The sequence below is a fragment of the Schizophyllum commune genome (genome assembly GCF_000143185.2).
Source record: "Schizophyllum commune H4-8 unplaced genomic scaffold SCHCOscaffold_8, whole genome shotgun sequence".
In the NCBI taxonomy this organism is placed as follows: domain Eukaryota; kingdom Fungi; phylum Basidiomycota; class Agaricomycetes; order Agaricales; family Schizophyllaceae; genus Schizophyllum; species Schizophyllum commune.
The window spans coordinates 963,168-989,118 of record NW_026089545.1 but is presented as its reverse complement, the minus strand read 5'-3'; the positions used below and the strand labels follow the sequence as shown (position 1 = coordinate 989,118).

At 57.8% G+C, this 25,951-nt stretch overlaps 11 protein-coding genes across 11 annotated transcripts; 6 read left to right on the top strand and 5 right to left on the bottom strand.

Annotated features, from left to right (window-relative positions):
• Nucleotides 1–160: 160 nt before the first annotated feature.
• SCHCODRAFT_02546713 (GroES-like protein) lies at nt 161–1,756 on the bottom strand. Its single transcript, XM_003030581.2, has 4 exons — nt 1,393–1,756; nt 1,221–1,342; nt 426–1,168; nt 161–377 (listed from the first exon to the last, which is right to left on the bottom strand). The coding sequence occupies exons 1-4, from the start codon at nt 1,558–1,560 to the stop codon at nt 304–306; spliced, it is 1,107 nt and encodes a 368-aa protein (XP_003030627.1). The 5' UTR covers nt 1,561–1,756; the 3' UTR covers nt 161–303.
• Nucleotides 1,757–2,299: 543 nt separating this feature from the next.
• Nucleotides 2,300–3,610, top strand: SCHCODRAFT_02631402 (Fcf1-domain-containing protein). The gene is made up of 6 exons (XM_003030139.2): nt 2,300–2,359; nt 2,409–2,473; nt 2,525–2,590; nt 2,647–2,795; nt 2,847–2,919; nt 2,981–3,610. The coding sequence occupies exons 1-6, from the start codon at nt 2,357–2,359 to the stop codon at nt 3,204–3,206; spliced, it is 582 nt and encodes a 193-aa protein (XP_003030185.2). The 5' UTR covers nt 2,300–2,356; the 3' UTR covers nt 3,207–3,610.
• Nucleotides 3,611–3,702: 92 nt separating this feature from the next.
• On the top strand, nt 3,703–4,392 carry SCHCODRAFT_02631400 (uncharacterized protein). Its single transcript, XM_050345658.1, has 3 exons — nt 3,703–3,799; nt 3,894–3,962; nt 4,041–4,392. The coding sequence occupies exon 3, from the start codon at nt 4,163–4,165 to the stop codon at nt 4,340–4,342; it is 180 nt and encodes a 59-aa protein (XP_050199199.1). The 5' UTR covers nt 3,703–3,799; nt 3,894–3,962; nt 4,041–4,162; the 3' UTR covers nt 4,343–4,392.
• A 223-nt stretch (nt 4,393–4,615) lies between these two features.
• Nucleotides 4,616–7,776, top strand: SCHCODRAFT_02631394 (phenylalanine ammonia-lyase). The gene is made up of 12 exons (XM_003030140.2): nt 4,616–4,682; nt 4,739–5,017; nt 5,068–5,243; nt 5,316–5,639; nt 5,705–5,890; nt 5,947–6,306; nt 6,357–6,410; nt 6,459–6,649; nt 6,698–6,756; nt 6,811–6,926; nt 6,977–7,512; nt 7,566–7,776. Exons 2-12 carry the CDS (start codon nt 4,785–4,787, stop codon nt 7,632–7,634), a joined length of 2,304 nt encoding a protein of 767 aa, XP_003030186.1. The 5' UTR covers nt 4,616–4,682; nt 4,739–4,784; the 3' UTR covers nt 7,635–7,776.
• Nucleotides 7,777–7,862: 86 nt separating this feature from the next.
• Nucleotides 7,863–9,638, top strand: SCHCODRAFT_02631391 (FAD dependent oxidoreductase). Its single transcript, XM_003030141.2, has 7 exons — nt 7,863–8,037; nt 8,119–8,282; nt 8,336–8,545; nt 8,599–8,817; nt 8,875–8,974; nt 9,029–9,256; nt 9,312–9,638. The coding sequence occupies exons 1-7, from the start codon at nt 7,942–7,944 to the stop codon at nt 9,585–9,587; spliced, it is 1,293 nt and encodes a 430-aa protein (XP_003030187.2). The 5' UTR covers nt 7,863–7,941; the 3' UTR covers nt 9,588–9,638.
• A 6-nt stretch (nt 9,639–9,644) lies between these two features.
• On the bottom strand, nt 9,645–13,641 carry SCHCODRAFT_02631390 (carbamoyl-phosphate synthase). The gene is made up of 6 exons (XM_003030582.2): nt 12,940–13,641; nt 12,630–12,889; nt 12,352–12,578; nt 11,840–12,296; nt 10,040–11,787; nt 9,645–9,984 (listed from the first exon to the last, which is right to left on the bottom strand). The coding sequence occupies exons 1-6, from the start codon at nt 13,571–13,573 to the stop codon at nt 9,816–9,818; spliced, it is 3,495 nt and encodes a 1,164-aa protein (XP_003030628.1). The 5' UTR covers nt 13,574–13,641; the 3' UTR covers nt 9,645–9,815.
• Nucleotides 13,642–14,056: 415 nt separating this feature from the next.
• Nucleotides 14,057–15,400, top strand: SCHCODRAFT_02631387 (ribonuclease H-like protein). Its single transcript, XM_003030142.2, has 7 exons — nt 14,057–14,390; nt 14,445–14,527; nt 14,582–14,615; nt 14,693–14,880; nt 14,966–14,990; nt 15,045–15,138; nt 15,187–15,400. Exons 1-7 carry the CDS (start codon nt 14,271–14,273, stop codon nt 15,267–15,269), a joined length of 627 nt encoding a protein of 208 aa, XP_003030188.1. The 5' UTR covers nt 14,057–14,270; the 3' UTR covers nt 15,270–15,400.
• SCHCODRAFT_02546695 (uncharacterized protein) lies at nt 15,376–20,664 on the bottom strand. Its single transcript, XM_003030583.2, has 5 exons — nt 19,662–20,664; nt 19,187–19,612; nt 18,294–19,138; nt 17,461–18,242; nt 15,376–17,400 (listed from the first exon to the last, which is right to left on the bottom strand). The coding sequence occupies exons 1-5, from the start codon at nt 20,575–20,577 to the stop codon at nt 15,555–15,557; spliced, it is 4,815 nt and encodes a 1,604-aa protein (XP_003030629.1). The 5' UTR covers nt 20,578–20,664; the 3' UTR covers nt 15,376–15,554.
• A 475-nt stretch (nt 20,665–21,139) lies between these two features.
• Nucleotides 21,140–21,761, bottom strand: SCHCODRAFT_02631382 (uncharacterized protein). Its single transcript, XM_050345657.1, has 2 exons — nt 21,741–21,761; nt 21,140–21,692 (listed from the first exon to the last, which is right to left on the bottom strand). Exon 2 carries the CDS (start codon nt 21,547–21,549, stop codon nt 21,373–21,375), a length of 177 nt encoding a protein of 58 aa, XP_050199198.1. The 5' UTR covers nt 21,550–21,692; nt 21,741–21,761; the 3' UTR covers nt 21,140–21,372.
• On the top strand, nt 21,578–22,028 carry SCHCODRAFT_02340995 (uncharacterized protein). The gene has a single exon (XM_050342428.1). The coding sequence runs from the start codon at nt 21,668–21,670 to the stop codon at nt 21,953–21,955; it is 288 nt and encodes a 95-aa protein (XP_050199197.1). The 5' UTR covers nt 21,578–21,667; the 3' UTR covers nt 21,956–22,028.
• Nucleotides 22,029–22,311: 283 nt separating this feature from the next.
• On the bottom strand, nt 22,312–25,804 carry SCHCODRAFT_0236085 (uncharacterized protein; the record flags this gene model as incomplete). The annotated part of the gene is made up of 14 exons (XM_003030584.1): nt 22,312–22,468; nt 22,525–22,598; nt 23,131–23,199; nt 23,464–23,569; nt 23,597–23,670; nt 23,960–24,151; nt 24,226–24,265; nt 24,319–24,486; nt 24,675–24,793; nt 24,891–25,023; nt 25,144–25,191; nt 25,283–25,296; nt 25,349–25,586; nt 25,659–25,804. 14 exons carry the CDS (start codon nt 25,802–25,804, stop codon nt 22,312–22,314), a joined length of 1,578 nt encoding a protein of 525 aa, XP_003030630.1.
• Between the last annotated feature and the right edge of the window lie 147 nt (nt 25,805–25,951).

Below are 25,951 nucleotides of genomic sequence, written 5' to 3'. Positions count from 1 at the left end.
CCGATGGAAGACAATGAGTTGCAAGCAAGGACATCAACATTCGAGAGCGGAAACACGTGCTTTGTCAAGCTTGCCAGCGGTCGGCAATATCCGTCGGCTTTCAGAGATTACTGGGTTTGGCATGTTCTCCATCGAGCTGCTCGAACTTGCGACCATGAGTGCAGGCTTGTGTGCCACGCTTTGCATCGGAGCCATACCGCCCGTTAACATCCCTAGAGTCATGCTTTGGACCGACGTCGAGAATTTACACATTTATAAGGATATTACTGTACATGTTACTTTTGGTCTTGCGCTGAACGTCCTTCATGCAATAGTGTACACAAGCTTCTCGCGTCCGTATGCGCCATCAGCCATGATCTTCAATCCCTCCTGAATGTCTGCAAACGGTCAGAGTCGAGGTCAGAGAGAAGACAAACTGCACTTACTCTCAAGTCCTCCAGGCAGCTTGCGCAAGCGCTGCGTCTTGAACTTCGGCGCGCCCTGCCCCGCCTTCCAGCCCTCCAACAACTTCGGCATGTCCGTCGACACGTACTCCAGCGTCCGCCGCTCGTCCTCCTTGTCCGCCGGGAACGTCGCGACGTGCGCGAACGTCAGCTCGTACCCGAGCTCCGTGTACACGAGCGTGAAGTCCACCTTCACGTCCGCCCGCCGCGCCTTCGTCTCGTCCGAGATCGGCAGCGTCGTGATCACCGTGCCGCCGCGCGTCTTCGAGAGCGCGTCGACCACCGCGTCTGTCGAGCCCTTCTCCGCGACGGTGTCGAAGCCGTAGATGATGTCGTTGCCGCCAGCGGTCGCGGTGATCTTCGCCACGACCTCCGGGTCCTTGTAGTCGAAAGTGTGATCCGCGCCGAGCGCCTTAAGCTCGTCCCACGCGGCGGGCGACGCGGTGACGAAGACCTTGAGGCCGGAGAGCTTGGCGAGCTGGACAGCGTGGTGTCCGACGGCGGTGGAGCCGCCCCAAATGAGGATGGACTCATTCGCGGGGGTGGTGAGCGGCTTGGGGATGTTGAGGCGCATGTAGAGCGCCTGCGCGGCGGTGAGGTGCGGAATGGGAAACGAGGCGGCCTCCTCGTAGGTCATATCGTCGGGGAGCTTGAAGGAGACGTGGGCCTTGAAGCGCACGTACTCGGCGTACGCACCGTTGTCCTTCTGCCAGGAACCACCGAAGCTAGGCGAGTTGTAAGTACGAGGGGTACTGCGAGTGATAGAAAGTAACGCACTTGAAGCCCGCTGCGCGGTCACCAACCTTGAGGTGCTTGACCGCCGAGCCAACCTTGACAACATCGCCAGCAGCATCGCAGCCAAGGATCGTGCCCGGCGTGCCCCACGGGCCAAGAGCATGCTAAGAGCATGTGAGCGACCGTACTCCTCCTGGCAATCTCATGAACGCACCTTCCAATCCGTGGGGTTCAACCCGGCAGCGCGAACGCGCACAACAATCTCGTCATCGGCGAGATTCTTCACCTTTTCCTGGGACGCCCAGGGAATGGTCACAACCTGCACGCCCTTCCGCTCGGGGAGGACCTGCAGCGCCTTGATGGTCTCGGGAAGCGCAGACATTGTGAGGTTGTCGTGAATGAGACGAGTTCTATGGTTCAGAGAAGAGCGTTTGGTCAACAGCGAGTTCCTTGGCGAAGACGCAGCGCGCGAGACCTTTATATGCCCCGGCCATCGGGGGACACGTTCAACCGGAAAAGACTTTGTGCAACCGGAAGCGCCTCGTTCACCCGGCAGAGCCTTGTGGTGAAGGTTCTCGTCCAGTCATCGAAAAGTTCGCTCCATAATGCTTGCTAATGTGCGCGTGACGTCAGGAAGCGACATCGTCTTCGCGCATCGGGAATGGAGCAGGAAAGGAAGGGGAAGCTTGTGATCTGGCCGGTGGCTTGGGAGGTCGAGATTCGCTTGTAAAGATTCGCTGTTTAGGAGCAGTTCAGCGCGAAGAGCTCAAGGGAGGGCAGTACACGCTCAGTAACGCTCTCTGCCTTGCTGACAGTCAAGAAGAATTCCTTCCGCGCGGATGAGTGGAACTTTCCCAGAAAATCGATGACTGACCTATCCGCATGAATGAATTGCCGGCTGCTCAAGGGCTCATTCTGAGCACTGCGAGGGCTCTCATCGCAAGTAATTCAGGCTACATATGGCCGAGGTCCAAGAGGGATACATCGCTTCGTATAAATCACAGCTGCGCGAACAATGAGGGTAGGAGGTAAAGTGGAAGGATCGTTGCGGGCGCCTACGCTTATTCGGAAGTACCGGTCCGACCAAAATATTCCTTTTGCAAATTTCCCCTGCTCCCCTTCATCGTTTCCTCGAGCGCTCGTCTTTCGTCTACCTGAAGCGACGTGCATACACGACCATGGTAGGCTCAGTGCTCTCGTGGTATAGTCACGATGCTCATCACACCTTAGGCAAAGGCAAAGAAGACAAGAGCGGCGTCCGTGAAGAGGATGATCAAGGCCTCGGACATTCGACTGTGCGTTGGCGAGCTTCCTCCACGTTTCCGCAATCACTCATCGTCATGTAGAAAAGAGAATCAGGCCAAGCAAGCTAAGAAAGAGGAAGAGGCTAGAGAGAAAGCCGTGCGACGAGTGTGCGTCTTACGCTGTATATTGCACGCGAACGTACTGATCATGGATCCCCCATCAGACCCCAAGTCGCGTCCTCCCTCTTCTTGGCTCATAACACCGCCCTCGTACCTCCCTACCGCGTTCTCATCGATACCAATTTCATTAACTTCAGTCTACAAAATAAACTGGAGCTCGTCAGCGGCATGATGGACTGCCTCTACGCGAAATGTGTGTTGCGGTGCCTCCGTAACTCGATCGTCCTGCTGATGCATCTCCAAGGCATACCCGTAGTCACCGATTGTGTCATGGCCGAGCTGGAGAAACTAGGCCACCGCTACCGCGTAGCCCTCCGGTGAGTTCTCCGCATGGCGCACCATGCACCTTGTCCTGCATTCTAACCCCCGCCATCACAGCGTAGCGCGCGATCCCCGCTTCGAGCGCCTGAAATGCTCGCACTCGGGCACGTACGCGGATGACTGCCTCGTCCAGCGCGTTACGGCGCACAAGTGCTACATCGTCGCGACGTGCGATCGCGAGCTCCGGCGGCGGATTCGACAGATTCCGGGCGTCCCGCTGATGTATATTGTCCGCCGACGGTATGCGATCGAGAGGCTGCCGGACCAGGGGGCGCCGTCGTAGGCTGGCCTTGCTACTTATCTGCAGACGGCATCGCTGTTTGAAGGCGGGATGCGCTGTTCGTGGTGATCTCTGCGCGCCGTGCTCGGCGGGAACGTTAATTGGTGGGCGTTCACTGCTCCGCTGGTGCGGTCGGGCTTCAGGTGTATTTCTAGGATTGTTCTTGCTTTGCTGTATCATTATTCGGCCCACTCCAACTCGCATTCGTGTTGTTGTCCTTGACGCCAGCTTCCCTTACGACAGGCTCTTGACATCAGACTGTTCTCCCGCAATACCGCCTGTTCATCTCGTAGATATCCTTGTCCAGTCATGTCATCCCAAAGTCATCACACTCAAAAATGTACGGGACGTAGCGGCGTCAGGAACCTCCCCCACTGCCTCTACGAGATTTACATACTGGATCCGGGGCGCTAAGACCATGAGTCATCCGGAAGATGGGGCGTCTGTTTGGCCGTGCTTGTTTTATTACATCTGTTTGTCCATGCTTGTACACCGCATACTCAAACTCAACCCAAACCATCATCATGTCCATTGGAGTGCCTTACCATTGAACGTCGCATCGCAGGAGTCCCCGAGCTCCTCTGATCTGCCATGAAGTGAGATTTTCGCCCACTTACGGCTTGAGCGCTCGGAATCCTGACTTGTCCGCGTCTTCCGCAACAAATAACGCGCCTTCCTCCATACCGAAAGGCTTCCCCGATGATAGGTGCTTCCTTCCCTCCACCGATGCTGTGGTTGTCTGTTTTCATTTGTGCAAAGGTGAGTCATCGATCTTCCCACTCAGCGACAATGAGCATCAAGAACAGCCATGGCGTGGTGACTCATCTCCTTGCACAGCGCCGCGCATTCGCGGGTCCTGTCCTGCCCCAGTCACGGATACCGTAACCTGATTGTCATTGCAAAAGCGCGCAGATTGCTTCACCTTCTCTCCGAAAGCCCGAGCTAAGTCAGTCGAATCTATGTCACGGAATCCCGAGGAGGAGAAGGCGTCTCCGAGTCCGGCTTCCGTATCTCTTCTTTGCGGAGCCTTCACTTGCGCTGCAGGTCCTCTACTTGCGCTGCGCAGTACTGCGCCAGAGCCAGGGAAGCGCCGGAGGAACTTAGCTTACGAGAACGGAAGAACTCAATCCATGCGCTAGCTACCAGCGCTACGATTCGATAGCACTCGATACTACGACAATAGCGCGAACCCAGGCGTGATCAACAGGCGCTACACGGTAGCGCGGCGAAACGCTGATGGGTGACTCGTACTAAGTGGCTGAGTCGCGTCCGCGGTCATCGCACGCATCGCACAGCCAGACGCGAACACTATTGATTCCGTCCTTGGACGCGATGTCATTGATTCCGACCTGGTACGTCGAGTGGATCAGGCCGACCTCGGCATGCGAGGGGTACTTATAGCAGGATGCGATGGGGCTGACAGACCACTGTTCCATTCACATCGCACCTCATTGACGTCTGCAGCTCGACTGGTTACTCGTGCGCCATTGTTCTTTCCTCCCCATTGTTCCCTCTCATAGATTCCTCGCACCTAGCTTCCTCGCACCTAGATCCCCTTGCAACTAGACCCATCTACACACCATGGTCACCGCTGTCTCTTCCTCCACATACAACTCCCCCGCCTCATCGCCCGTGAAGAGGCGGGGCTCCGTCGCTGGCATCTATACTGTGCCTCTTACTGGCGCTCATGGATTGAACTCGCCACTCTCGCCTCTAGCATCACGGAGGCAATTCCTCCCCGGACCCTCCTCTTCATCCAACGGTCTCCTCAGCAATTGGTACACGCAGAACGCCAAGGAGGTCGAGCTATACAAGTAAGTGGCTATCACAGGGTTCAATAAAATGAAGCTCACCTACCTTATAGGGACGGAAAGGCGGTCATCGTCGATGGGCAGACACTCTCGATCGCAGCCGTCGCCGCGACGGCGCGTCATGGCGCGTCTGTTCAACTTTCCAACTCGCACCATGTCCGCCGTCGCGTAGAAAAGAGCCTGCAGGCCATCTCGGACAAGGTGGATAACGGGATATCGGTCTATGGGGGTGAGTTTTGCCCCACCAAGAATTATAATTCAGGCCGAGCGCTCAAACAAATCAACTAACGATCTGCTATAGTGACGACCGGTTTCGGCGGCAGCGCGGACACGCGGACAGACTCTCCGGGCGTGCTCGGGCATGCATTGCTGCAGATGCAGCACATCGGCGTGCTGCCGACGCAGCTCACGCGCGCTCCGCGCAGCCTGCCACTGAACGCAGACCCGCTCGCGGCGCACAGCATGCCCGAGGCGTGGGTGCGCGGCGCGATGCTCATCCGCATGAACTCGCTCATTCGCGGGCACTCGGGTGTGCGCTTCGAGCTCATCGAGAAGATGGGCGAGGTGCTGAACGCGGGTATCACGCCCGTCGTACCGCTGCGCGGCTCGATCTCGGCGTCGGGGGGTGAGTGCTGGACTGCTTCTGTTGTGTGCGCCGTATAGTGACCGTTCTGACGGCTTCGATTGCAGACCTTAGCCCGCTGTCGTACATTGCGGGGACGGTTATTGGGAATCCCACGATCTACTGCTTCGACGGGGTGTCGACTGCGCGCGGTCGCGATGTTAAGCCAGCCGACGAGGCCCTGAGAGCGCATGGCATCGAGCCTCTCCCGTCACTGTCGTCGAAGGAGCCCCTGGGCATTCTGAATGGCACGGGTATGTATATTCGGGTTTGTAAACAAGCTACTATTGCTGACTGGCCTTCCCCTCAGCCTTCTCTGCTTCCGTTGGTGCACTCGCCGCCAACGAAGCGACCCAACTTGCCCTCCTTACACACGTCTGCACCGCGATGGGCGTGGAGGCCATGAACGGCACCCGCGGCTCCTTCGACCCATTCATCCACGATGTCGCGAGGCCGCATCCGGGGCAGATCGAGTCGGCGAGGCTGATTTGGGAGCTCTTGGAGGGCAGCCAGTTGGCGCAAGGGGAGGGGAAGGAGGTCACGATTGAGGAGGATACGGGAAAGCTGCGCCAGGACAGGTATTCGCTGCGTACTGCTCCGCAGTTCCTGGGTCCGCAAATTGAGGATCTGCTCCACTCGTTGCAGACGCTGCTGACGGAGGTCAACTCGAGTGAGTGTGCTTCTGTAAATGACGACGTCCTTTTCACTGAACATCTGCAGCCACGGACAATCCCCTGATCGACGGTGAGAGTGGCCGTGTGCACAATGGTGGTAGTAAGTCTTCGTGTGTCTTGTCTGGGATCCAATTCTAACGGTACATAGACTTTCAGGCTATGGCCGTCACGAATGCGATGGAGAAGACGCGCCTGTCTCTGCACCACCTCGGCAAGCTCATCTTCGCTCAAAGCGCGGAGCTCGTGACACCGTCCATGAACCACGGCCTGCCGCCGTCTCTCGCAGCGACGGATCCATCCTTGGACTACCACGGCAAAGGCATCGATATCGCTACAGCAGTGCGTTCATCTGTTATTGGTACTGCTCCGAGCCTCATGATTATCTAGGCATACGTCGCGGAGTTGGGATACCTGGCAAACCCTGTCAGCACTCACATTCAGAGCGCGTAAGTAAAAATTACATCCTGCGCAAGCTCGACCTAACGATGGATTCCGTGCAGAGAGATGCACAACCAGTCGGTCAACAGCTTGGCTCTGATATCAGCCCGCCAAACGATTACCTCCCTGGACGTGTTGACAATACTGATCTCGTCGTACCTATACATGCTCTGCCAGGGTATGCATTCTCGATGCCTTGCCACGTTCTCAGCTAACGGGAACCTCCAGCCCTGGACCTCCGTGCTATGCAATCTGAGTTCTGCCGCGGCTTTGACAACATCATCGTCGAGGAATTTTCCACCATCTTCGCCTCCTCCCTCGACGAGTCCGAGCAGGACACACTCCTTAAGCGCATCACCGACGAGCTCCATGACGCCTTCGAGAACACGAGCACCATGGATACGCCGGAGCGGATGAAGAAGGTCGCCGCAGCCAGCACCACCGCCTTCGTCGACTTCTTCACCGCGCACCCTCGGGAGGACGAGGCTTGTGATGCCAGGTGTTATGCGTCCATCGCCGTCTTCCGCTCGCGTGTAGCCAGCCGTGCCGGCGCACACCTCAATGACTTGCGGAGGGCATACCTTTCGGGCGAGCGCGGGCCTGCGCCGGCGACTGCGTATCTCGGGAAGACGAAGCCATTCTACGAGTTCGTTCGCGTCGACCTCGGCGTGTGCATGCACGGCGCGGAGAATCTGGACCGCTTCTCTAATGGTATGGGTGTCGACGATGTGACTATTGGGCAGAAGATTTCTGTCATCAACGAGGTGAGTAGTTGCAATCGAAGATGCTTATCCGTTTGACTGACGATGGCTCTCAGGCTATCCGGGATGGTCAGATGCAGTCGACCATCGTGTCTGCCTTGTCGTCGCTGCCTAGCTTTGCATGATTTTTCCACGTATTTTTCACCCTGATTTATCTGTAGCACCATCTTGTACTCGGCTATCAACCGCATAAATCCTCCTGTATATTTATCGCTAATGTATGTACCTGTTAATCATAGAGCTTTATAGAGCTTACTTCGTCGATCTCCTGCAGTGCGGTATTGCTGCTGATGTGAAGGCTGCCGTGCCGCGGCCGAACCCGTCTCCCTTTTCCAATCCCGCCTGAGTCACTCCTTCAGATAGAGAACGATATGACTGATCTATGCGCCGAGCTCCTTGACCACTACCTTATAGCAGTGCTGAACCCTCATTATGGCCCCCAACATGGATGACAAGATCCTCATCGTCGGCGCAGGCTGCTTTGGGATATCGACTGCATACCATCTACTGAAAAGGGGTTTCACGAATGTGGGTCCAACGCGATTATGACCTTTCTTGATGAGAGTTCCGGCCATACAGGTATACAGAGTCTAACTCGTTGTGCTACAGATTACCCTACTGGAAAGATCAGGCGTGCTGCCTGCCGTCGATGGAAGTTCTAACGATTTCAATCGTATCGTGCGCTCGTCTTATAGCGACAAGTTCTACGCCCAACTCGCGCTCGACGCCATCAAGACGTGGAAGACGGACTTATACAAGGATGCGTATCATGAGTTGGTCTATCTGTCACAGTGTACAGTAATAAGCAGCGCTCACGAAAGTGCAGATGCGGCGTCCTCGTTCTGGGATCGAACGGCCACTCAGAGTATAAGGACGCTGCCCTGAAGCACGATAAGGAAATGGGTCTCGATCTCGTGGACTTAGGGAAATCCGAAGCTCTGCGAACGGCGATCCCGGAGGGAATCAAAGCGGGCTCGTTTGAGGGCTACACCGGCTATCTCAATCGCAACGCAGGTTGGGCAATGGCGTCGCAAGGGTGAGATTATTCGCCCCTCATCTGAATCTGCACTGACCACTGACCCGTGCTAGCCTGGAGCTGCTCACTAACGAGGTAAAAGCCCTAGGGGCGACCATCCTGACGGGAAAGACCGTGAGCCAGCTCCTGCGCGAAGACGGTCAGACGAAGGGGGTCATCTGCACGGACGAGAGCACGTACGAAGCCGCGCTCGTCGTGCTCGCTACCGGTGCTTGGACCGGCTCGACCTTTAATGCTGACCTTGATTGCACTGCATTGTGCACGGCGACGGGGTAAGGGACGAGCATGGCCGAGACGCTACATCAGATACTGACTGACCCCCTTCGCAGCCAGTCCGTCGCCATGGTCCAGCTGACGGAAAAAGAGGCGGTTCTGTACCGCAAGGCCCCGGTGGTGCTGGAGTTCTCGTCAGGCTTCTACGTCTTCCCTGTAGGTCGTTAGTACCTCGTGGGTAGCCGATTTGTCTCACGTTTTCCCCAAAAGCCGAACGTGAAGAATGTCGTTAAAATGGCCATTCACAACGTCGGTGTGACGAATAAGAGGGACGGAAACGTCTCTACGCCGAGAACTGTCGTCACGAACCCCATCGACGGTCTGGCCATCCCCAAGAAGTCGGTGACCGCTTTGAGGGAAGGGCTGCGAAAGATATACCCAGAGCTCGCCAAGCGTCCATTCGTGGCTACACGACTGTGCTGGTACAACGACACACCGGTTAGTCAATCGGACGTCTTGACGAGGAAGGATGCTCACTATGATGTTTGTCCAGGACGGCGACTGGCTCATCGGGAGCAAGCCTGGCGACCCGGGACTCTTCTTCGCCACAGGTGGTTCAGGACATGCATACAAGTTCTTGCCGGTCATTGGCAGGCTAGTGGCAGATGCCATCGAGGGTAAGCTGCCCGAGGAGCTGGTGAAGAAATTCGCAGTCGATCGCGCCTGGGGACCACCGGATCTTTCGCGTGAGGGCTATGCGCAGGGTCCGCTGGAGATCGACCTGGAAGAGCTTGCGAAGAACGCCGATGATCTCACTCCTGTTCGGTAGAAGAGAGTACGCACCAGAAACGTCAATTCCATGCAAAATCCAATTCACGCAGCAAAGTCCTCTATCAGTCAGTGAATTCAAGGTAACGTCCCCGCCGCTAGGGACGAGCACTAGTAGTAGTGCTGGTGACAAAAAAGGGTGCAATAGTATACAATGGAATGCGACGTTGGCTGATTCCTTTTGCGGCTGGCCAATTAGATGGTTATACGTATCCTAGATCCCCCCTCTCTATGCTCGTCTCCCGACCCACTCTGCCCACGACTTGACCTCGCTCGGGATGCGGCCCTCGTCGTATTTGTTGAGGCCGCCCTCGGGAATTTTGCGCGCCAGGCTCTCCACCCAGAGCTCGGCGGTGCGCGCATTGTTGAGGAGCGGAAGGCCGAAATCGACGGCGTTCCTGTAGGTCAATGTCAGCATCATGATCGCTAGGACACCCAAGCTGTGACACTCACCGACGCGCCACATAATCCTCATCCACGAACGTCGTCGCCCTGGCCTGCGCCAGGTTGATAACGCACTGGATATCGTACTGATCGAACACCTCGCGCAGCTTCCGCTTGTCCTTCTTCGGGAAGAAGATCTTCTTGGCCGTCACGTAGGGGATGTTGTTCAGGTAGTCCTCGACCTCCGGCGACGAGCAGTACAGCTTGAAGCCGAGCTCCGTCAGGCGCTTCGCGATGTGCTCCATCTCGGGGCGCTCGATGTCGCCGCCGAGGAGGACGCCGGAGTTCTTCGAGGGGACCTTGAAGCCGGTGGTGCTGAGCAGCGACGCCCAGTACGCCTCGTAGATGTCCTTGCCGAAGCTGGCGACCTCGCCCGTGCTGGCCATCTCGACACCCAAGAAGGGATCCGCGCCAGGCAGACGCGTCCACGAGAACTGCGAGACCTTGACCGCGCAGTAATCCCGCTTCTCCTTCATCAAGTCGACCGGCTCCGGCACGTTTTGCCCAACGATCGCCGAGGTTGCCGTGTCGATGAAGTTGTGCCCGAGGACCTTGCTCACGAAGGGGAAAGACCGCGACGCGCGCAGGTTGCACTCGATGATGCGCAGCGCAGCGTCCTCGCCCTCCTTCGCCGGCGGCTCGCGGATGACCTGCATATTGTACGGTCCCGAGATCTCGAACGCCGCCCCGACACGCTCCGCGATGTCCTTCAAGCGCTCCATATCCCGCGGCGGGATCGAAAACGGCGGCAGCACGAGCGTCGCGTCGCCCGAGTGCACGCCCGCGTTCTCGACGTGCTCGGAGACGGCGTGCACGAGAAGCTTCCCGTTGTGCGCGACCGCGTCAATGTCGATCTCCTGCGCGCCGTCGATGAACTTGGTGATGACGACCGGGTGGAGGGGCGAGACGGAGGCCGCGGCGGAGAGGTTGTACTCGAGCTGGGCCTCCTCGCGGACGACATTCATGGCGGCACCAGAGAGGACGTAGGACGGGCGGATGAGGACGGGGTAGCCGACGCGGTCGGCGAAGGCCTTGGCATCCTCGAGGGAGGTCGCTTCAGTCCAGGCGGGTTGATCCAGGCCGATGCTGTCGATGACCGCGGAGAACTTGTGGCGGTCCTCGGCGTTGTCGATCTGCTGCGGATCCGTGCCGAGGACGTTGACATTGTTCTGCTTCAAGCGCAGGGCGATGTTCTGCGGGAGTTGGCCGCCCACGCTGACCACCGCGCCCTGCGCCTGCTCCAGCTCGTAGATATCCATGACCCTCTCAAAGCCGAGCTCCTCGAAGTACAGCCGATCCGCCTCATCAAAGTCCGTCGACACCGTCTCCGGGTTGTAGTTGATCATGATCGTCTTGTTGCCCATATCCCTCAACCGCCGCGCACACGTCACCGCACACCAGTCGAACTCGACACTCGAGCCAATGCGGTACACGCCGCTGCCCAGAACCATCGTGCCGTGCTCGTCAAACTCGACGTCGTGCGTCTGCGCGTTGTACGTCGTGTACAGGTAGTTCGTGTGCGCGGGGAACTCGGCCGCGAGCGTGTCGATGCGCTTGACGAAGGGTGTGACGGAGAGCGACTTGCGGTGCGCGCGGACGACGTCCTCGGTCGAGTTGACGAGGTCGGCGATCTGAGAGTCGGAGAAGCCCATCTTCTTGGCGTGCTTCATGAGTTCCTCGTCGATCTTCTCGACGGAGCCGAGAGCCTTGAGCTGGCGGTGCGTCTGGACGATGTTGTCGATCTTGTAGAGGTACCACTGAAGTATGTGTTAGCAACGGCAGAGGACAGCGAACATCGTGACCACCGACCTTGTCAATCTTCGTAAGATCATGAACCTTGTCGACCGAGTAGCCCTTGTTGTACATCGCATACGCCACCGCGAATAACCTCATATCCGTCGGGCGGCTCAAGACATCGTCCAAATCCTCCGGCTCAATGTACGCCTCGAAGCCCTTCCACCGCGGGTCGACCTGGCGGATGGCCTTCTGCAGCGACTCCTCGAACGTGCGCCCGATGGCCATGACCTCGCCGACGGACTTCATCGCCGAGCCGACGTGGCGATCGACCTGGGTAGAGAACTTCGCCAGGTCCCACTTCGGGATCTTGGTGACGATGTAGTCGAGGGAGGGCTCGAAGCAGGCCGTGGTGGTCTTGGTGACCGCGTTGGGGAGCTCGGGGAGGGTGTGCCCGAGGGCGATCTTCGCGGCGGTGTAGGCGAGGGGGTAACCGGTAGCTTTGGACGCGAGAGCGCTGGAGCGACTCAAACTGCAAGGAGCGTCTTAGCATAGGTCCAATGGACAAGAAGTAAATAGAGGCGTACCGAGCATTGACCTCAATGACGCAGTATTCCTTGGACGAGGGGTGCAGCGCGTACTGGATGTTGCACTCGCCGACGACACCGAGATGACGAATGGTCTTGATCGCCGCGCTCCGGAGCATATGGTACTCATCGTCCGGTAATGTCTGCGACGGAGCAACTACGATAGAGTCACCCGTGTGCGTGCCGAGGGGGTCGAAATTCTCCATGTTGCAGCAGATGATCGTGTTCTGCACAAAGAGGTGAATAGACGCGGGAGGAAGTACGATAAGTATACGCACATCCGCACCGTCGCGAACGACCTCGTACTCGAGCTCCTTCCACCCCTTCATGCTGCGCTCAATGAGCACCTGAGGGGATAGCGAGAGCGACTTGGCCGAGAGATCGCGCAGTTCGTCCGGGTTTTCCGCGAAGCCAGAGCCGAGACCACCGAGAGTGAATGCCGAGCGAAGGATGACGGGGTAGCCGATGGTCTCCGCGGCCTGCAGGGCAGCGTTGACCGACGAGACAGCCGTAGACTGGGCGACCGGGATGTCAATTTCTGCAACGGCGTCAGTTGAATGCACCGTGCCATGAGGCAGTATCACGCACCCTTCAAAGCCTGCACGAAGAGGTCGCGATCCTCCGAAACCTCCAGTGTCCGAATGGGAGTACCGAGAACCTGAACACCGAGCCGTTCGAGGACACCCATATGATCGAGCGCAATGCCGACGTTGAGCGCGCTCTGTCCACCGAAGGTGAGCAGGATACCGTCCGGACGCTCCTTCTCCAGCACGTATGCGACGTAGTCCGCAGTGATGGGGAGGAAGTAAACCTGGGAAGCCAACTGGTGCGAGGTCTGCCATGTCGCAATGTTCGGGTTGATGAGGATAGCCTCGATGCCCTCCTCGCTGAGCGCCTTGAGCGCCTGGGACCCCGAGTAGTCGAACTCGCCCGCCTGGCCGATACTGAGACCGCCAGAGCCGACGACGAGCACCTTCTTCACGTCCGGGCGCGGGAGCTTGGGCAGGACCTTCGCGGATATCTTGCGCGCGAGCTCGGAGGGTGAGTTGAGTACGTGTCCGTCGCCGTCCTCGGGAGTGTAGTTACCGACCGCGGGTGCTGCGACCGCGCGGACGGGCTTGGTGGGCACGATAGCGCGGGCTGCACGCGTGGTGTGGAATGTGCGCGTCCATTGTCGACCAATGCCAGCGAGGGCAGACGACCGGAGTCGACAGAGGCTCATGGCTGAGCGCCGCCGACAGCGGTGATGGGCTAGCGGAGGAGGACGGTGTTGGGAGGAAGCAAGCGCGTCGAAGAATGACTCCGCGAAGTCCCCAAAATTTGTAGACCAGTCAAAGCGTCATTTACTATCTTTCCCCATTTGGTTTACGCGTCGTGCTTCGGCCGAGGTGCCGAATTCAGCAAGACTTCTCTTGCTCTCGACTTGCATGGTCGACAGCGCAGGGCGCAGGTTTCTCTCCGGGAAGGAGCGCGAGGGAATTGGAGAATATCAGTAAAGGGAGCGTCTACATCTCGTAAAGCTCTCAGCTGGTTGGGGCGATCGCTATTTGTCCATGACTCACTTCATGGCAAACGTCAGTCGTGCTTGACTCGACGGCCTGAACGCATGATCACAGGTCAGTGTACATGTTGTATCTGAAGAATAAGGGTGAGCAGGACATGCTCGGCGGTACAGTCTTGCCCAACATAACTTACAAGCCATATAGGCGCCCAATGCCGGAACCTCGGCCCGACCTCACTTATTCCGTGCCGACGACGCGCTCATCTTGTTCATGTTCTGCGTCTCTCGCGCGACGCGCCTGCTTTCTCCTCGTCTTGGCCTTTCCCTCTGCGCTCGCTCCTCTCTTGCACGCACATTTTCTCTCTCTACTCGCTCAGCATCCCGGTGGTCCTACAAGCCTGCACGCCCGCGCATAAAGATGGCACAACCCGTAGCAAATTCCCTCAGCCCGCTCGCGTACGACGACGGACCCATCGTGTGGGTGGACTGCGAGATGACGGGGCTGGACCATAACAAGGATAAGATCATTGAGATTGCGGTCAGCTATGTGCATGTCGAAGTATGCGCGTGTTGCTGAACAAGCGCGTCGCAGGTCTTGATCACGAACGGGAACCTGGAGATCGTAGACGAGGGCGTCGAATACATCATTCGGACGGACAAGTCCGTGTTGGATGGGTGCGTCTGGCCCCTCGCATATGATGCACTCTGCTCACCTACTCGCCAAGCCAGGATGGATGAGTGGTGTACGACCCAGCATGGCAAAGTGAGCATCCTGCCCTCCCCCTCCCCCTCCTTGTCCTTATTCTCCCCCCCCCCTATTAACCTAACACCCACCCCCAGTCCGGCCTCACCGCCGCCTGCCTCGCCTCCCCACACACCACTTCCTCCGCCGAGTCCGCCGTCCTCGCCTACATACAGAAATGGGTCCCGACGCAGCGCACGGCCGTCCTCGCAGGCAACTCCGTACACGTCGACCGCATGTTCCTCGCGAATGAGATGCCGAGGCTAGTAGATTGGCTGCATTATCGGTGAGTGGCCGCGTTCTTGGGGACGTTGAGAGGGGAGGTTTGGTGTTGGGAGAGATGTAGCCGATGAATTTACCGTTTTCGATAGGATAATCGACGTTTCTTCTATCAAGGTGCGCATATTTCCTCTGCTATCTACATCCTGGACCTCATTGTCTTTGTTGAAGGAACTCGCCCGCCGATGGTACCCCCAAATCCCGGTACCTAAGTTGTCAGAGTCGAGCCACAGAGCACTGGACGACATCAAGGGTTCAATCGCAGGTACGTCGGCGCGTAGTTATTGTCTTTGCGTAGTCTGACGCCCTCCAGAGCTACGCTGGTATCGCGAGAACATCTTCAAGGCGGTGCCGAAGCTCAAGTCGCCACCACCTTCGCCGCCGAGGGCGAAGTAGCGAACACCTGGCCAGGATGGTTGCCACTGCACATACTTATATGCCTTTACCTTTCGCATATTTCGAGGGCTTGCTGGTTTCTCGAACGGAATGAATGATCATGACTCCAGAATCGGCTCCACAATCATCACTCCCGAGTGAAGCGCTCGTTAAATGTATGTTCTGAGGCATTAAGTAAAGGAAGATGTGTATCGCGTAAAACATCAAAAGTATGTCGTTCAAAGAAAATATGACGTTCAAAGGTACATCAAGCCAACATCAAGCAATCGTGGTATACGTCGTGGCCTAAGGAGCAGGCGTCTGCTCACTTCGCCCCGTCCCTGCGTGCGTCGCGCTCTTCCTCAGCCGCTTCGCCTTCGACGGCCCATCCTCCGCATCCTGCCCCGGGACCTCCGACGTCCGGCCCCGCTTCAGCCCGCTCTTCCCGGACCCCTTCGCGCTCTTCCCGTTGCCCATCGCGGTCTTGCCGATGCCCTTCGCGCTCTTGCGCGGCTTGCGCTTCTTCTCCTTGAGCTCCTCCTCGTCAGAAGAGGACGCGTCGAGCTCCCCCTTCCCGGGCTTGTACGACGCGTCGAGCCCGCGGCGGCTGCGGCGGCGGGCGGCCTTGGCTTTGCTGCTCTCGCCGGCGAGCTTTCCCTTCTCGCCCTCAGCCTTGGTCTTGTCGCCGATGAGCTGCTTGCCCTTGCTGCCCTCGCCCGACTTCCGCGTCGGGCTCCGCTGGGACTCGTTGTCGTCCTCCTCATCGCTCTCCCCCTCCGTCAGCACATAATCGTCCTCGTCCCCATCCTCATCCACCGAAGGCGTCGCCGTCCTGCCCCGCTGCAGAATCGACCCCCCGCCCGAGGCCACCGTGCTCAGCGACTCCGCGCCCGACACCGGCTTCTTCGGCGACCGCCACTGCCCGCCCAGATAGTGCTGATGCAACGGCGACGACGGCTGGCTCCCCGCCGCCGACGCATTCCCGTAGTCCCGCGCCGTGATCAGGGGCCGCGTCCTCAGCAGCCGCACCGTCTCCCCCTCCGCGGGCAGGTAGTACACCTCGCCCTCGCGCAGGATGTCGACACCGGTGAGCTTGCGGAGGTTGCCGACAACGTACGGGTCGAGGTCGAGCTGCTCGACGTCCTTGATGCCGCGCACACCGTCGTCGTAGGCCGCGATGCCGTGGTCCTCGATCTCTTCATCCTCCATGACCTCTTGATTGCCGAGGGAGCAGCCGGGGACAAGGAAGTAGAAGCGCTGCTGGTTTTCCTCGCGCGGGATGCTAATTTTGTGGTACCGGCAGTTGGCGCGGGTCACGGCGCGCGTCGTCGAGATGGCTGCTGCCAGCGTCCTCGCTGATTTTGTGCGTCGTGGCGGGGCGGAGGCTGAGGCAGATGAAGCGCTCGAGCCGCTCCCATCCGATGGTGGCGCCGACGACGAGCTCGCCACCGAGCTTGCGCGCTTTGGGGGAGCCGGTTGCGGGGTGGGCAGAGGCACGCCATTCATCCTGCGCTGGATTTGCTGGAACATAGTCGCCGGAGCGGCTTTGCGATGCTGATGGTGCATATTCCAAGCAGCGCCTATAGGCGCAGCGGCCACAGGGGATGGCGCAGCTTGCGGCGGTGTGGGCTCGCGCTCCTTAGTTGGCGCGACATCCACAGAAGATGCCCGAGAGCTAGGCGCCTCCAGCATGCGCGCCGCGGCACTCGCGCCTGACGTTGAGGCCGTCGAAGGGGTTTGAGCACGCTCCTTGCCTTTGGTAGAGCGTTTCGCAGGCGGCGGAGAAGCATCACGAGCCTCCTCCTCCTCCTCTTCCTCTTCCTCTTCCGTAGAATCTTCCTCCAGTTTCGCCCTCTTGGCCCGCCGTCCCGTGGTCCGAAGTCCAACTTTCCTCGACGGGCGTTGACGCGACCGCGAAGGCGCACGCTTGCGCTGCTGAGGCGGCTCGGATTCCGAACCCGACGTGGTGAGAGATGAAGTAGAGGATATGGATCGCGCCCGCTTTTGCGGCAAGGGTTTCTCATGATTGCTGGGAATAGCCTGAGGGCGTGGGGACGCTTCGGTATGTTCTGGGGTAGGTCCACGGCCGTGAGAGGCGGCATCTGCAGCGAGATCCTCAGCCGCGGGAGTAGACGAATCTGGCTCCGGTAGACTTTGGAAGAGATATAAGTGAGTCCGGGCGAAGCGGGGAAGAGGAAGGCGGAGTACTCACGACGATAATGGCTTTGCGGGGGAAGCGCCATGCTGCTCAATAGAGTCAGATTGGCTACCGGCCCCGACCGTCGACATATCTCCAGGTGTTTGGGCGTCCTGGTGATCAATGGGATCCGTTCTGCCGTCAATAGACTCCTCCGCAACGACCTCATCGACTTCAGCCGCCTCGTGTGAGTGGGAGTGCGGGGTGGGGGACTTTGAGCGATGGTGGGCCGCCGCGCTGTCTTCGACCGCAGCTTCTTCCCTGGCATCCACGACGTCCGCGATGCTTGGCGGCTCTTCCTCCACTGGTTCAGGCACTGCGACTACCTCACCGCCCTCGTTGGCTATCTCGACGTCCACCGTATCCGCATCCTTGACGTCAGGTTGAGACGTAGCCAAGGCCTCTGCCTCGTGCTGCGACGGTGTTGCTTGTGCTGTCAGTGCCTCGTCAGGGAGAATTCTCGCTCCATCGTCCACCAGAACAGCCTGATCCCCAAGAGGTTGCTCTCCAGCTTCAGCGCTGTCTGTCGTTGCGAAAGACGAGTCCTCGCCGGTTGCACTCTCCTCGTCCTCTTCCGACTCCGACTCAGCAGCTGGTATATTGGGATTGCTGAGGATTGCGGGATATGGTTCACCGATAAAGACGGGGAGCTGAGGGATCACACCCAGGGTGACGCCCTCGTGCGGTGAAGGCGGACGGTCAGCGGAAGCAGGAGGTAGTGCTGAGTGCAAGTTCATGTCTTCGACGTCCTGAAGCTGCGCAGGAGTAGGCTCCTCCTGTGCAGGTGAAGCATTCTCCTAAGTTTTAGTCAGATAGATTTCTCGCTGAAAAATGCAGTGGCGACGTACTTCGGTTGTAGATGGCAGCGCCGCAGCCTCATCAGGTGCAGCTTCACCCTTGCCAGTGGATACGGACGCTTCGACTTCGACGGGGTGCGCTGTTTCTGCATCGTCCTGAGGCTTCTCGGCGCTTCCATCCGCTACGTCTAGGTCGATCTCCCCCTCAGCATCAACATCCTGGGCCTGGTGTGGATCCTCGACTGGCGGCACAGACGAGCTATCGGCCTCCGCTCCTGCGCGCGCATCCTCCTCATCGTCAAGTTCGAAGACGTGCATGTCTTCTTTGCGCAAAGGACCGGCTGTAGCGAGCGGAGACGACGGATGGAAGCCGAGCTCAGCTTCCAGCTCCGCGATGTTGTGCGAGGCAGCGTGGGCGTTGGTAGCAAAGTCCCCATTCTGCATGTCGACAGAGAAGTCGGGATAGGTATCAAACATGGTAGCCGTATTCACGCCTTCGCCCGACGAGTCGAACAGCGCCTGCCACTGCGCCGTGAGCGGAGAGACACCATCCTGCGTCGAAGAGGGGGTCACAAACGGATCGAGCGACAGCGATGGATACGGTGCATTGCCGATCGCTTGCGCAACCGAGTCAATGTTGGAGACGGGTGGGAGTGTTTCCGTGTTAGGCGCTGAGTCCTGGGCAGCAGGAGCACCTAGCGGTTCGTGGGCGATCGCAGGTTGAGAGGACTCAGGCCGTGGTGCCAAGTTCTCCGCAAGCTGAGGAGCGTTGACTTCTGGCGGCTCCTGAGTCGCCTCGGCCGCCTCAGGCGAGGGCGACCTAGGTGATTCTTGCGCGGGACGTGTGGTATCAGCAGCTTGTGCATCCAGCTTCGGGGACGGGCTACGACTAGATACTACGACAGCGTCAGAATGCGGCGGATAGAAAGGCCTTTGGCACGTACTGTCGCTACCAGTGTATTCATTGTCTGCGTGGGACGCCATAGGCTTCGCGATATTTTCCGGCGCGTGATGTGCGTCCGACCGTAAGTGGCCATCCTCATCGACATGTACCGTCTGTATCCTGTCCCTCTCGTCCATGTCGTAGAGGTTCTGATCGCTGATACGTCCATCCGCTACCATTTCGGCAATCTCATCTTCCACGCCGTCCCAGTCGACCGATGGGATAGACATGTCAACATCTGCAGAGCCTATTTTGTCGGCGTCTTGACCGTCTCGGAGGTGGGCCAGCGGGGCGTCACCACCGGTGTATAGGTCTTCTGCGTATGCCAGCGCCGGATTCCAGGGGTCGCGTATGTCGACCTCGCGATCCTCCACAGCTGCCTCGGGCTCAAGGGGCAGAGTGTCGCAAATCGGTGGCGAGCGAGGATCTGTATGTTTCGTGAGGACATTGAAAAGAATTCACTTGTGGCCACACACCCGCATTCGGAATGGCCTCGGGCACTGCATCTTGCGCATTCTCGACGCGTCTTTCGTCCTCTTCTGCTTCTTCGAGGCGGCTCGGACTGGAAGGGTGATTCTTGACAATAGCTCGATCACCGCCCTTGTAGTAGTCTTCAGCGTAAGCTTCGGCACCTTCCCAGGGGTCGACTATGTCTGGAGGTCTCGGCGCAGCTAGACGGGCAGATGGCATACTAGAGGCGCGGGGAGGGGGGAATGAGGTGTCGTCCTCGAGGGGTTGTTCATCATCATCTTCCACCTGTGATAGAGAGCGCACGACCGTCGCAGCGTCGGCCTCGTCCCCTTCCTCGTCATCCTCCTGGGAAACATATTCAATCTCAGCGCTTTCGCGTGAGGATGAACGGGTGTAAGCGTGAGCTTTTGAAGACGACGCGCGCTGGAGCCACTCCTTCTCGTAGGTTTCCGTGTCGTATTCTTCGTCATCTCGGAAGACATCCTGAGAGCCGTCTTCGCTTTCCTCCGTGGCCTCCTCGCTACCACTGCGCGAGGACGCGGACGCCTGGTCGCCGTCACTGTCGGTGACGTCGGCGTAGTTGTTCCAAGAGCCATGGTTGGGCCTCTCGCGTGGGTCCCTCTCCTTTCCCTTCGCCTTGCTGGACTTTGGGACGAGCTCTTCCACCTCCTCCGATTCACTGTCCGAAAGCTGATCGGCCACTTCGGTCGCGAGCTCCGCGTCATGCTGGGACTCTGCCGGTTCATCTGCAAACAGAGTGTCTGGTAGACGCGATTGGGGGCGTTCTGGTTTGTATTCGAAGCCCAGGGCGGATCGGAGTGTGCCAGTGAGATCCCCGATCCAATTGTCGAATTCTGGCTGCGAGAACTTCTCGTAGGGGTTGACTATTGGAGCGCGCTGGTGTCGCTTTCCGGTCGCCATGGTGGTCGTAGAAATAATGCGTGTGGAATGGGGGAATGAGTAGCGGCACGATGCGGTAGCGGTCAAGACCTCATTGTGACAATCCAGAGACACGGAACGCGATTGTTCGTGCTTGTCATTGTCGGCACGTGGCCAACTTCGGCAAAAGCCGAATAGTAGGACCTACTCGGACCCATACGTTCGTTTTCAGCATGCAAAGCACGCTTCCCTTGTTCATGAATCTTCTGTACATCCGCTCTAGTAATTTACCAATAACCGATAACTTTCTCGACGGACATTAAGGTGACACCGGTAGAGCAGCCTGACAGGTCCCGATAGCCCCCTTCCATCCTGGAGGACCTTCGGTTGGGATGGAAGCTCAGATGTGATGGCACTACACTCGACACAAGCGCAGGAAGAGCTACTCGACCAAGGCTCTCATCATCAATGTTAGTCTGCAGGTGGCCCTAGTGGACTCTTCTCCTCACCGAAGCCCCCACTTCTCAAAGCATTCCGTAAGAAACAGGGCAAGGCGTAAAACCGATACGATGATCTATCTGTTCGTATATAGAACATGGCCACAATCCTCATAGTTCAGAGCACTCTCGCAACAATAACTTCCTTGTCGACATCTACGACAGTCATCAGAATGGTACTTAACCACATATTGGCCCGCGCGCAGTACATGGTCAACACTACCAACAATGGTCTGGACTGAAGCTAGCGTCCTCAGTTCGAATTCAAGGTAATCAGACCACGGGCTATCCCCGATCACTCGTCCGCCTACGCCGGCTTCAGAAGTCAGACAAGGCCCACTCAGAACTTCGAGTGATGCCCCCGGCGGACGTGCTCGCGCCCATGGCTGATCGGCAACATAAGCTTGTCCGCCGTTGAATGACCGGCTCGAGCAAAGTATGTCACTATCCCGCATACGGACGCTCGAGAAGCCCTTCTGGGACCTCTGATGTAGCGCCGAATGATAGCGTATGTCATGGGATCAACGGAGTTTGCGAAGGAGGATCCTTAATGACATCGGTGCGCGCTAGCCAGGGCAGACGCGCGCCGCCCATCGCGCCACAGGATCGAGAAGAGCACGCCGTAAAGGGCATGAATGCCTGGTTTTTCGTCCTTGGTCGCTAGCGGACAGGTCAGCATGGTAGAATGTGTTAGACTGTGCCGCCCACGCTGGAAGTCGTGCACAGTTGTATATGTTTTCCCGCTGGTCGTCCGGTGGTATGCACCGGCTCCATGGCCAGCCCAAGTCGTCCTCCAGGATCACCGGATTTCTCTTCGCAGATCAGCCCCATATGCATCGGGAGGGAGGAAGGGGCGTCATGTCGTACAAAGATATCAGTGGCGGGCAAATAGTAGAGCAGGGAGAGCATCGATAGGCCCATGATCTGGAGTACGGGAGCCGTAGAGCAAGGCCAAGCGGCGACGGGACCGCCGACAAAGTATAGAGTGAGCTGAGTTATTTGCTGATGTGGTTCAAGGCAAGCGTGAGGCGTCACGTAGATCTGCAAATTGTGAGGGGGTCCGCAGAGAATTAAGCAGTTCTCTTGAAGACCGACCGCCTCCGGGTCCGGAGCCTAGAGCTGTACCCACATACGAGTGAGCAATCACACCACTTCGCCAATATAGTCAAAACCTTTTCCTCCGAGACAAGCACAGTATGACAGAGGAGAGCAAACACGATTCTCCTGCGATGGGAACATTGTCACGCACGATGAGAACTTTGATGCGCCAGGGCGCAGATCACTTCGCGATGGCGGTAAACGGCGGCAGCATCATCTTCGCAATAACGGTCGGGGATCGCAGAGGATAGGGTCCTCGATATGAAAACCACGAGGGCGCGAGCAGCGAGGCAGCCTGTTGTTCCCGGCGGAGGCAGAGCTGTTGGGTCGACTCAAGCCTGCACGATGTCAGCCAGTTTGGAAAATCCTCACAATGCACATAGTCAGTGCTGACGTCTGTGGATCGTCGCAGGATGCTCGGCGACTGCCGATGCACTGTTGCCTCAAAAGCAACTTTGCAACACTTCCCTACGGAAAAAAGTCAGTGTGCGTTTACCGACGGACCGATGATTTACCTACCGAGCTTAGGAGACGGCCTCTTCAACGTAAACTGGAGGGTCACAACTCTGATGTGCAACGAACAGAAGCGGGAGGACGAATGTCCCCAAGTTGAAGTGGATACAGAATCTTCGCAGCACGATATTCCGACCATATGCACCGGCGGACATTAACGAAGATGTCGCCCGAGCAGTCGACGGCCCTACGCTGACATAGAAAAATTAGGGAAAACATGCGGAGTACTTAGACAGGCGGCAAACGAGTTTCCAAAAAGCGAGACGGCAATATTAAGCAGATTGCACGGCATGGTCTTGTCTTCTAGGCTGATTCACGCCCGTCGATTTGTCAATAGACGCAGAGTCGCTTGTGCTCGAGCAGTCGGTTCACCCCCATCGCCGTATGAAGCACAACGAGCAGAACTGATCCTGACCGTGTTACAGCACGCAGCAGCGACGAGAGCAGCGTCAGCGCTCTCGTAGACGTCATGACGGAATGCTCGTACCTTGTGCGCTTCACGCGCGGCCTGAACAGGCGTTTGGCAGTCCAGCTCCTTGTCCGCCATGTCAAGCAACTACGCGCTCGTTTAGACCGGCCGCTGCGTCATGCATCACCGTAGATCTGTCAACCTCCTGCCACACAAATCAATATTCCAAGCTCAGCGTTCCGTGGAGCCCGTACGCGGCAAGTACTGGCAGACGACCCAACTGACCTGCAAAGAGCTGTGGACGTTGATTGCGCGAGTCTACATTGCGAAACGCGTCAACGAGGATTCCGGCGTCGAAGCCTTGCAGATGCGCATGCGTCAGCGATGTTCAACTTGCACGTGATGAATCACGCGCGCGAGGTTGAAGTTTGAATCAGCATGGTTGAACGCGCGTCGACCGAGTCTCTTGTCGCGTATCTGGTATCTGTAGAGCTCTACCAATCTCTCAGCAAGTGGACTAGGGAGGTACAGTTCAGATACGTACCCAACCGACCACGACGTGGCGACGCATACGGCGGGTATGTAGAGCATGGGCTTTGCCAGTCCATTCGTATTAGGCTGCGGCGGTGAGAAGTTCGAAGCGCCGAGACAGGTACGGAAGATACGCTCCCCAGCTGCGCAAAGCTTTCTTCCTTGAGTGTATTGTGCGACCGGAATGCGAGCCCATTGGACCAACGCTCACTGCCGCGGCACTTGCAGATATGAAGTCCGAGAGTCTGCGCTTCACTCAGCTCGAAGGCATGACGGGCATGGTTATCGCGTTGTTCGGCATGGGAGACGATGGCGACTCGGGTGACAATGCCCGTCAGGTGTACAGTGGCGAGGTGGCGAGCAGCAATGTACTCACCGAGTCGTAGGCGCAGGCCAACAGTCTTCGCACTTCCTGCCGCAGCTTACGGCCATAACGAGATTTCTCGTGTCTAAAGTCTGTTATTCTTGGAGGCATAACTCGCATCCGAAGGGAAGAGGATGCACGTTCGGGCAGGATGACCGGGCCTGCCTCGCACCGCGCGGTCTTGATAACGATTATCTGAAAGATCTATACATCGTTCAGTAGGGAGCATGCAGAACCAAAGCAGTCCCACCGTCGAGATGGATATCTTGCCTTCTCACTCCGCCGATATGTGAGCCAGCAGGGACGGTCGTGCGAGATCTGTTAGAACCGACAAGGTATTCCGAATGTTCAGGCAGAAGAAGGGTACGCACAGGCCTCTTGCTCCCTCGCCTCGATGGGGACATTCAGTCGAAGCGTAGCATCCTGCAACTGTATCATTCCAAACGACGACACAGCTCTGCATTGGGGAGCCCAAGTAGCGATTGATACCGTGGCCAGCAAGGCGGCGGTTGACCGTTGAGGCAACGCCTATCAACACGCTGGAGGCGGTGCAAGATTGACGACGTTGCGTCAGCGAGCGAGAGGGAGCTTTGCCACAAACGCAGGCGCGCCGCTCAATTTTCGACGAGAAAGCCATTCCCACGTAAATAATTGTGGGAAGATGTGGGGACGTCCGCCTGCAGAGCCGCGGTCAGGAGGCGCACGGCATAATTGATTCCTGACTAACCCAGACAGTTGCACTCCGAGATGTCCACAAAAGTCTATCTGGTGCGATCCCACGGTTCGACGTGGACAGAATACAAAGCAGACATGACCCCTCTTCAGGAATAGCCAGTGCTTCTCTTGCTAAAAATATAGTGACCAGCGAGTGCACGATGAGACGAGTTGAAGTGGCCGAGTACTCATCAGGCACCCGAATCGAAAACATACCCGTTATGCTCACCGGGGGCGCGGCCAACAGCCCGACGTGAAGACGGGTAGGCAGGGATCTATATTCCTCATTAAACTCAGTGACAGTGTGCTCCATCTTGACACGGAAGCATAGCGCGCAGTCGTGTCCATGTTCTGGAGTGGGACTGGGGACCTACGATAGCAAGCCTTGGCAGACGACATGTGTGCGGTCATCAAAGTAGGTGCTATACACTGGAAAAAGGCCGTAGCGAGGTTCAGCATGACTTCACCTCTGGAATACGCACCTCCGGATGTACAGGTGCACAGACATACCGCCGATACGATGGGAGCAGCTAGTAGATAGGATGGGGACCGATCAGAGGGCGAGCATGGCTCGTGGAGTGGATAGAGACGCGTGGCCGCGCGTGCGCGAGAGGGGCTTACATGCAGAAGCGGATCTGCAACCATAGCATTAGACGAAGCCCTCGCGAAGGGGGTAGGGGAGCGTACATAGATAGCCAGGAAGAGCCGGACCATTGACCACGCGCCTGATAGCCCTTGTGATACGCTCACGGCGTGGACGAGCAGCGTGCGAGCAAGCACAGAGGCGCTGACGCCCTGCGAGCCGTCGGCGGCTGTTGCATGCGCTATCGGCGGGAGAAGGTCCTTCGGCGGCTCGTGCGATTGTAACCGGCGGGGTGGGAGCCCACCACCCTCGAGCACGCGGGCATTCAGTAGAGAAGCTTTACTGGGGTAGAGATATGGGAAGCCCCATAGGCAAAGTATGTGCGAACACGCTGGCACGCGATAGTCCACTCACGCTGTGGCGCTGAACGTGAATGTTGTGAAGCTGGTTGACTTGTACAGCGGCGCACGTGAAGGTGTAGCTATCATGCAGGAGTACATCTGTAGATCGAGGTCGCCACGCCTACATGAATCCTGGGAGCCTCTGAAGACGCTGGACATGTGTGAGATTCCGATGATCTATGACCTGTGAATGAAAGTACCTGGATTCCATTTTGTAACGGCGTCGTGACTGATCCGACGCCGAATATCCAGTAAAACAAGATGGGTCGTCCAAAGCGGCAGACGAAACACTGGCTGCAGGTTAGA